General features: G+C 42.6%; 1 protein-coding gene across 1 annotated transcript; it reads right to left on the reverse strand.

Annotated features, from left to right (window-relative positions):
* Positions 1–1,006: 1,006 nt before the first annotated feature.
* On the reverse strand, positions 1,007–4,157 carry Spetex2h (Spetex-2H protein). The gene is given in 4 exon segments (NM_001009969.1): positions 1,007–1,214; positions 1,656–1,787; positions 3,157–3,316; positions 4,067–4,157. Coding segments are annotated over 4 exon segments (591 nt in total).
* Positions 4,158–9,713: the final 5,556 nt, after the last annotated feature.

Below are 9,713 nucleotides of genomic sequence, written 5' to 3' on the forward strand. Positions count from 1 at the left end.
AGCATGCATACCCCATAAATGTGTCCCTACATATCTCAAGAAACACTTTATTCAGGTGTGATCCATTGCAACTAATAAGGAACACGATGAAGGACAAACGTCCACGGTAGGGGCTGGAGAGATGGCTCATCATTTGAGAATTTGTTTCTCAAAAGGCCTGCAGGGCACCTAACAATCCTCTGTCACTTAAGTTCCAGGTGAAACCCAATGACCTCTTCTGGCCTTTGGGGAACAGCATGCACAGACCTACAGAAGGCAAAACACTCATAAATGTAAAATAAATCAACAACAACAACAAACAAAAACAAAAGCACCCAAAGGAGGGAAAACCAAAGGAGAAAACTCAAGGGCACCTTTGCCTGGATATTTTGTCCAGCTTTTAAAGAAATCTAGAAACTGAATTGTAAACTATGTGGTCTGCTTGAGTTGAAATCCCAAATGGAACATAGTACATTGTCAAGAACAAAAGTCATCATCCTAATCAAGAACAAGAAAACAACCAACCATAAAAACCCTATCCCCTGAAAGGTCTTGCAATTTATTATCTCTTCTGTGCAGTTATAATTGATATCATGTTTGAAGGAAACCAAAAGCAAGCAATTCTGTTTCATGACTGCTTCTATACTCCCTATAATATTGTTTTATTTCCTGGGAGATACCTCAGAACACCTGATGAATATTCCATTAATATGTTCAACACTCTCATCCACAAAAGAGTATATTTTAGCGGTCGCTAAATATTTGATAAGGATACAGCATTGATAATTTTTTCATCATGAAGCTGGTATTCAGAGTTGGACACACAATCTACACTGAAAGTATAATTGTCTTTGTATCTCAGTCTGACTGGGAAGTAATTATGATGCCCAATCCCTGTGAGAATGCAGAGATCCATCCCTGCCTGAGAGCTGTGGGATTTCAGATGGTTACATCACACTTCAATAAAGAAGGTTCTTAAGAGTGACGAGTTCGAGATCACTGTTTGATTCACAAGGATACATTCGATTTACTCAAAAGTAACAGGACACAAGGATCCAATATCTGCGGTGTAGATGGTCTTGCTGGCCTCCTCACAGAACCTCTTTCCCATTCTCATCTCACAGGATGCTTGCAGTTCAGTCTGCTCCACCAGCAGTTTTCTGTTCTCATTCATCAAAATCCTTACATTCTTCTTCAATTCATTGCATTCTCTCAGGAGGTGGAAGTTTCTGATGCTGAATCAAAAACAAATAATGGTAAATCCCAGGCAGTTTCTGTTTGCCTGCCACTCCTGCAAGTACAATCATCCCTTCAAGGGCCCCATCCCCAGGCATCTCCAGAATAGAGCCACCGTTTGCATGTTAGCACCAATTAGAGGCAGGTCAAATCCCGATCCGCATTCCACGGGAATCAAAGTACTTCAGAAAATCCTGACACTAGAGGGTATATATACATCAAAGCAGAGGAAATGGTGCATATGGGTGCTTATGTGTTCATGGTATTCTAAAGCCATTGGCAGGTGGAGGGCCAATCCCCTCTGAGGGATGATAGAAGACCCAGCAGCTATACAAATTTTCCATGTGTTTCTCAGGGATCCCAGATCTTTTTTCAAAGTCATAGCTGGACAGAAGTATTCCCTGCCTAGTGCTGGGGTCTCCTTTCTGTCAGTGACTCACCGGTAGGAATTATTTTCTTGTGTGAGCTCCTTGTACTTCTCCATGGCATCACTTATCCAGTTGGTCATCTTATGCATATCCATCGTTCTCATCTCATGTTGGGATTTAAGCATTGGCAATTCAACACTCAGCCTGTGTTAGAACATGACCCAAGGAACAAATAACTGTCTGAACTCTTGATTTCAGAATTAGATGAAGTGTAAATAAAAAATAGCCAATAAAAAATTCAAATTCAAGGAATGGGTGCTAGGGAAGAAAGTGGAAAACTCAAAGACCACAGCAAAAACACAACAGTGAGACTCAAACCATCACTCTCCCATAGAAAATATTTCTCTGCAAATCAGCACACATTTGTTTTGAAATAAGGGCTCCTTAAAAGGCTGGTGAGATAAGGTCCTACAAAGACCCTCTGTATAGGAGGGGGAATGCCTGAGAGCTGCATGTTTGGGAATATCAAGTGCCAAGAATTTATTCCCACAGTGACCTTTTCTAGGTCAAAATAAAACATCCTTGGATAGTTAAAAAAAGAAAAGAAAGTTCAAAGCAGGAAAATAAATAAATAAATAAATAAATAAATAAATAAATAAATAAATGAAATCAGACTGTTCTCTGGACTACCTAAGCCCATTTATATAACACAAACTTGCTCCTTCCAATGGTGCTGGTTAAACTAATTATCCTGGGCATTGGACGGCAGAGCCAGGGGACCAAATGTAGGGAGCAGACCTTCAAGATCTGGCCAGGTAAGCATGAAGGAATTGAACAGTTGTGTAAGAAGTATAAGATGTTTCCTCCAGTCTGTGCCATAGCCTTGGGTCCAGCAGAAAGATGTGATGACATTTCTCTTGTTTTGAATGCAGAGATTCTCAATCCTTGTTACATGACTCCCAGAGGCCATAACTACTTTTTACAGGGAAGAGGATTCATAACACCTCCTCCCCTCAGGAGAGTCCTATGTGCCAGCAAGGTAAACAGAAGGAGCAAAGTGCTCTGTTGATCAATGACGGCCTCCACAGACTTATCACTATCATGACCTGCAAACCGTTCATCAAACAAATCCTCAGACCCAATCAAAGGTCCCAGACTCCCTGATCCTGAGCAAAACACACACAAATACTTTCACATCCATCCATACATCCCAACCCATATACAAACATAATTAGAATGCCAACTTTATCGTGGAGGTGCCATAGAATCAGTGTATAACGACCAAAATCACAGTAAGAGTGAGGACATTCAGGCATTTCATTCACACACTTAGATGCAGCAAGTGTGACCAGGTCCTTCCAGCTGTTGAAAAAGACCAATCCAACTCCAAGGAGCTCAGGGTCAAGTACAAGAGAGGTTGACCCTAAACACACAGCACCTAGCTTCTCTCACAGGCCAGCACCTGCCAAGGCTCCTTAAAGTCCAGGATGAGAGGTGAAACACTTTCTTGATGTCTCTTGGCTTAGCAGAGAGAGCACAAGACAGTCAGTAGGTTACAGGACATAATGACTACCTGTAGTTCAAACCATCATTGACATAAAGGTCCAGGATTCGAGAAAGTTCATCCCGCTCAATTTTACACTTCTGGATTTCAAGTTTTAGTTCCTCCAATTTCTTTATACGCTTTTCATGGTTACTGATGAAATTTTCTGATGATGCCTTCCGAATAAACCCTGTAGATAGATAAACACAAGTGAATGTACATATTTGATAGCCCATGGGTAGAAAAGACCATTCTGAGTCTCAAAAAGGAGGTTGAGGAAGAGGAAAGGCTGGAGACTTGTTGAATCCCTGAAAGAGAAGAAACGCTATCCTTAATGTGGACTCTTAAGCTATTTCCCTCTTCCCAACCTCCATTGCCATACATAAGCCTCACTCACTATTACATGATCCCTCATACTGAAAGATAGAATCTACCTCAGACATAAAGATTTGGGACATTGTCAGCAGATATCAGACGTGCAGCAGGTAAATCCTGGAGTTCACAGCACCATCAAACCCTAATCGTGTGTTCAAGCTTAAAGTGTCTGCGACCTCAATTCATGACTAGGGGGTTCATCCTTCCTTGTTGTTGTCACCACAGACTTAGTAACCTACAGTAATCTAGAGGATGAAGTGCTTCAGCACCCAACCATGAATGGGCACATTGTTATCCTCATAGGGCTTCCTCCTGGCATTCCTTGGCAGTAGAAATTAAAAAGCTCATAGAAAAGAAACTGCAGGCCTGCCAATTCCTGGCCCTCTGTCAAATTAATCATCAGGACTCTTGACTCTTGGTCTGCAATTGACAAATTCCAAGGCTCCTGCTTGTAAGGCCGACTCCTGAAAGGCACAGCTCAAACCTACCTCCTGGAGGAAGTTCCCTGACTCTACCCAGTACTCACTGTGCCTTCCCCAGAATGATTTCATTCTTCCATACTTACAAGACAGGAGGCCAGCTTTCTTCTGCCTCAGTCTGGTCTCTCCTTGGTCTCCCCTCTCCTTCTGAACTAGCTTGAGCAGCTGATGAAACATGCCTGTTTGTGAACCCAAAAGGCACTGAGGGAATCCCACAGGCAGTTGGTGTCACCACAACACTGGTGACGTCACAGAAGATTCTAGTGCTCTCTTAGATACAAGAGATTGTCCAAGGAAGAAATTACTGATGATGTCACTGGGAAGTTCTATGGCCTCCCTGCTACCCAGCTCTCCCAAAAGCAACCAATTTCTATGGGGCCCTTTTCTGCAGCCTCTCCTGTGACCCAGGGAATATCCTTTGGCAACTTCTCCTCCAAAGTTAGATATTTCTCTCTGCTTCATCGGATGTCATCAATGCTCTTGATGGGGAGAGTTGGTTACAACCCTGAATTGGATAAGAGATTTTTGTTAGCACCCAAATCTCTAGGGACCACAAATGAGGACGATTTATATCAATAATAAATCTACACCTGAGACGATGCACATACATACAGTCCAATTCCCAAAGTTTCCCTGTTTCCTAGAGGCCAATATATTTCTCCTGTAATTTTAATTTTATAAAACCTGAATAATATTTGCTTATTGTGCATTCCTTGATAGCCAGGACTATTTCCACATACACGTCCATGTATTTCACAAAGTCAATGTTAATAATCCTACTTCTTGCAATAAAAACTCCCTTTTCTTCGGAATATAGGGGATCAACTACAGGGCAAATATAAAATCATAAATTTATGTCCATTCTTTTACATATTAAGTAGGACATCATTCCTTTCTCAAATATAGCCAGACAATTAAATTGCTCATCAGTGAGTAAAGGTCAACCTGGACTGCGTGTTCCTACATTGTAGCCCGACAGCCATCACTTGTCCAATATCTGTCTTCCTTAATTTCCAAGTCCAGGCATGAGGATATTGGGGGTTGCCCCTTGATACTTTATTCCTAACAAACATAAGAATCAGCAGGATGGGCAGGGAGTCGATTGGCCTGAGGTCAGGTTAAACCTCAATTTTAGTGGGCCCATAAGTTCAGGGGAAAGTCCATTTGGCATTGTCATCTGTGGCTTCTGTGTTCTTATCCTAGGTGTGCTCAATCTGTGCTATGACACCTCCTAACCTCACAGACATAAGAGTCTAAAACACGTCTGTCTTCTCTGGGAAGGGCTCTGCCTCTGACTCCCACCTGGAGTTGGACAACATCGCTATACAAAGCTCAAAACAGAGGAGTGGAGATGATGGATGCTTCAGAAGTTTAGGGTCATTTCTTCCAAATAAGGCACATATTTTTCCAATGTAATTTTTCCTTTGTTCTTTCACTCATGGTGGCTGGCTTCTTTCCTGGCCTGAAGTATACTGGAGTCCAATCTTTTGGATGACTGAAGCATCTTTTTTTGAGATGAAGGCCCACCAAGGGGCCTGCTGCATACAGGCTCCTATCACCAAGGAAGTTGTTGCTACAGAATCATAGCATGGTGGTAGCAGCACATGGTCTCTCACAGTCTTCTCTGCTGCAATTGCTAAAAGAATAATAGGGTTGTTTGTTTTTTAATATTTTATTGGAAATACCTACAATGCTGGTCAGAGTTGATACATGCCTTTAATCCCAGCACCCATAAAGTTTTTTTTTTCTTTTTTCTCTTCATTTTTTGCAATTGTTGTTAGAATTCCTGTTGTTTTCTTTGGTAATTCCCTCTATTTGCTCTGTACCTAGAATGTTAAGTCCACACTCTTCATGGCCCTATTCTTCATGGTAAAGATTTTGCTCATACCACCCACACCACACATGATCACATTATTTACTTTCAAAAAAGGAAAACAGGCATGAAGAAGAGAGTTAACGTGTATGGTCTCAGGTAATCAACACATCACGAGTGCAGGATGGCATCCTAGGGTTTTGGATTACCCAAGCTTCTGGTTTTGAGATTGACAGGCCTCTGCAGAAGTCTCCAGTTGAGTAGCAGAGAGTCTGGAAAGGCTGAAATAATGGCTTCCCATGCATGGAAAAGGCTGCCCTTCAGTGCCTCTGCAGCCTGAGGCAGAGGTCTGCCAAGAGCACAAGGGCACTTGACCAGAGCTGGTAAGGGACTGCCTTTTGGATGATCCGTGAGACCTGGATGAACAGAGGCCTCCAGAGTCCTGATAAAGGGAAGGAGAGTCACGTAGATGTGCTGGAAACAATCGATCTTTGGGCTGCAAGTCGTGCATTTATCTTTGCTGTGTAAATAGTATTTGTAAGTGACAAAGGCATCCTACTTTATCATGTCTAGTCACTCTAGTTGTTAAAGTGTTTGCTAGTGTAAACATAGTAGAGTTAGTACAACAATACACTGTGTCCCATTTTGTTAAAGAACTTTATTCTATTTTTTATTTATACATATTTTACTTATTCACATTGCATGCTGCACACTGCCCCCCAACACCCGGTTACTCTCTCCCACAATCCTTCCACAAATCTCCTAGTATATTCTTCTCTGGGTATATGAGGGCCAGCTATCACAGTAGATCCCTTCTTCCACCAAAGACAATTTACCCATCCTGGGGCAGGTGCCGAGGATGCTGGTAATGGACGCCTTGGGCTTTCTTCATGCTCCAATTTGCTGGCTTTGGGAAGTTCATGCAGATCTGTCTGTGAACTTGGTACTTCATATAGACAGCACACAAGAAGCACTGATTTGGATAATGTTCTTGAGAGTATATTTCAACAAACTTACCCCCACTAATATTCTAACAATGACAATGGTAATGGGACACTATACATCTATTCCAGGAGTTTCCATTTCTGAGAGCAGCAGAATAGAAGCCCACAAATTGGCAAAGCTAAGTGAGGTCACACAGGGGACCTAAGAGCACACTGCTGCTTTCCTAGAGTGTATCCTAGAGGCTTATGATATCTATACACCCACAGATCGATATGCACTGGGCACCAGGCTAATTCATTGCTTTTGTCACTCAGTTTGCCACTAATATTAGGAATCCCAAAAGTCAGAGAAATTTGGAGGTATGAATAAGTCCCAGGGGCTGGAGTAAGCTCAAAAAGTTGTGACAACAAAGCACTGATTAAGAATCAGAGAAACAAGATGCTCACCAAGACCATAGTCGTATCCCATTAAGAAAATATGAATAATAAGCCACCAGGTGAAAATATAAAGTAGGAGGTCAGAGCCCTAGAAGGTCTATCCTTTGCCCTCAGGGAAGCAACCATTCTTTCAGCCATTCCCGGTCCTCTGCCACACAATCAGAGACTTCCCCCAACAACTCACTGACCTTTTTCAAAGACCTATCTGGGCTTCTCCCTGTAGAATAGGACATGCAGAGTCCTTGAGGAGCCGCCAAGAGGTCTCCTCCACACAGGCTCCTTGTGGGCAAAGGAAAATGTTCCTGCGGAATCTGCCATGGCAGCAGGAGTTTCAACCAGGCTGCTCTTCCTTCCAGCTCACTGGATGCAGGCCTGAGGCCATGGGGTGTCTTGGAAAGGAAGAAGCACACACTACCTCACTGCTCTCTCTGCTGGCGAATGCTAGAACTGTGATAGGACGTGTGTGTTTATTAGAAGCATCCACAAAGCTGATCAAAGTCAGCACACGCATTAATCCCAGGATTCAAAATTTATGTTAATCGTTGATGTTCTTGTTTTTTGTTTGGTTTTTGTTTTTAATCCCCCCTCCACAGCTAATTGCTCTATACCTAGAATATTAAGCACATGCTCTGGAGGGACCTATTCATGTTAGGCAATGCTTTTTTTCTTACTAACCACTCCACAGATGATCCCATTATTTACTTTCAAATAAGAAGACAGTCATAGAGAAGTGACTTAACCAGTATGCTCTCACAGAAGAAACACATCACGACTATGGAATGGCACCCCAATCTTTTGCATTTGTTATGCCTTTTAATTTTTTTCATTCTTTATTTGTTTTTAGTTACATTCAAATGTTATAGCCTTTCTCTGTTTCACACCCATATCCCCCTACCCCATCCCCCTCACCCTTTTCTCTGAGGGTGTTCTCCCCCCCACCCAACCCTTCCTGCCACCCTTCCCTGACATTCTCCTACACTGGGGCATAGAGCCTTCGCAGGACCAAGGGCTTCTTCTCTCATTGACGCCCAACAAGCCAATCTTTTTCTACACATGCTGCTGGAGCCCTGGGTCTGTCCATGTGTACCATTTGAATGATGGTTTTGTCTCCTGGAGCTGTAGTTGGTTGGTATTATTGTTGTTATGGGGTTGCAAACCCCTTCAGCTCCTTCAATCCTTTCTCTGCCTCCTCCATTGTTCTCAGTTCAATGGTTGACTCCAAACATCCGCCTCTGTATTTGTCATGCTCTGGCAGTGCCTTTCAGAAGACAGCTATATCAGGCTCCTGTCAGCTCGCACTTCTTGGCATCACCAATATTGTCTGGGTTGGTGGATGTATATAGACTGGATCCCCAGTTAGGGCAGTCCCTGGGTAGCCTTTCCTCAGTCTCTGCTCCAAACTTCATCTCCACACTTCCTCCTGTGAGTATTTTTGTTCCCCCTTCTGAGAGGGACTGAAGCTTCCACACTTTGGTCATCCTTCTTGAGCTTCATGTGGTCTGTGGATTGCATCTTGGGTAATCTGAGATTTTGGGCTAATGTCCACTTATCAGTGAGTGCATATGATGTGTGCTTTCTTGTGATTGGGTTACCTCACTCAGGATGATATTTTCTAGTTCGTTCCATGGCCGTAAGATTTCTATTAAGTCTTTGTTCTTAATAGCTGAGTACTACTCCACTGTGTAAATGTACCACATATTCTGTATCCATTCCTCTGTTGAAGGGCATCTGTGTTTTCCCAGCTTCTGGCTCTTATGAATACAGCTGCTATGAACATAGTGGAGCATGTGTCTTTGTTGTATGTTGGAGCATCTTTTGGGTATATGCCCAGGAGAGGTATAGCTGGGTCCTCAGGCAGTGCAATGTTCAATTTTTGAGGAAACTCCAGACTGATTTCCAGAGAGGTTGTCCAGTTTGCAATCCAATCAACAGTGGAGGAGTGTTCCTCTTTCTCCGCATTCTCGCCAGCATCTGCTAACACCTGAGTTTTTGATCATAGCCATTCTGACTGGTGTGAGGTGGAATCTCAGAGTTGTTTTGATTTGCATTTCCCTGATGACTGAGGATTTTGAACATAACAGAAAGCCTTTTAAGAAACAACGCTACCCTAACTGGTGGTCTGCATGTGGTTGAGTGCCAATTGATCCATTTCTATCTCTTTCTACAAAGTTCAAGTCCAAGTGAATCAAGGAAATCCACATAAAACCAAACATGCAGAAGCTAATAGAAGGGAAAGTGTCGCAAAGTGCCTAGAACACATTTGCACAGGAGAAAGTTGTCAGAACAGAATACCAAAGGGTCAGGCTCTAAGATCAACAGTAAATGTATGAAATCTCAACAATCTGAAAACTTTCTTTAAAGCAAAGGACACTGCCAATAGGTAAAACAGCAAGCTACAGATTCGGAGAAGAGTTTTACCAACCCTATATCTGAGAGAGTGCCAAAATTCCAAATATACAAAGTACTCAAAAAGATAAACTCCCAGACAACCAAATAACCCAACTTTTACACTGGGACAGAGAGCTAAACCAAGAATGT

The sequence above is a fragment of the Rattus norvegicus genome, chromosome 15 (assembly GCF_036323735.1).
Source record: "Rattus norvegicus strain BN/NHsdMcwi chromosome 15, GRCr8, whole genome shotgun sequence".
Lineage (NCBI taxonomy): Eukaryota > Metazoa > Chordata > Mammalia > Rodentia > Muridae > Rattus > Rattus norvegicus.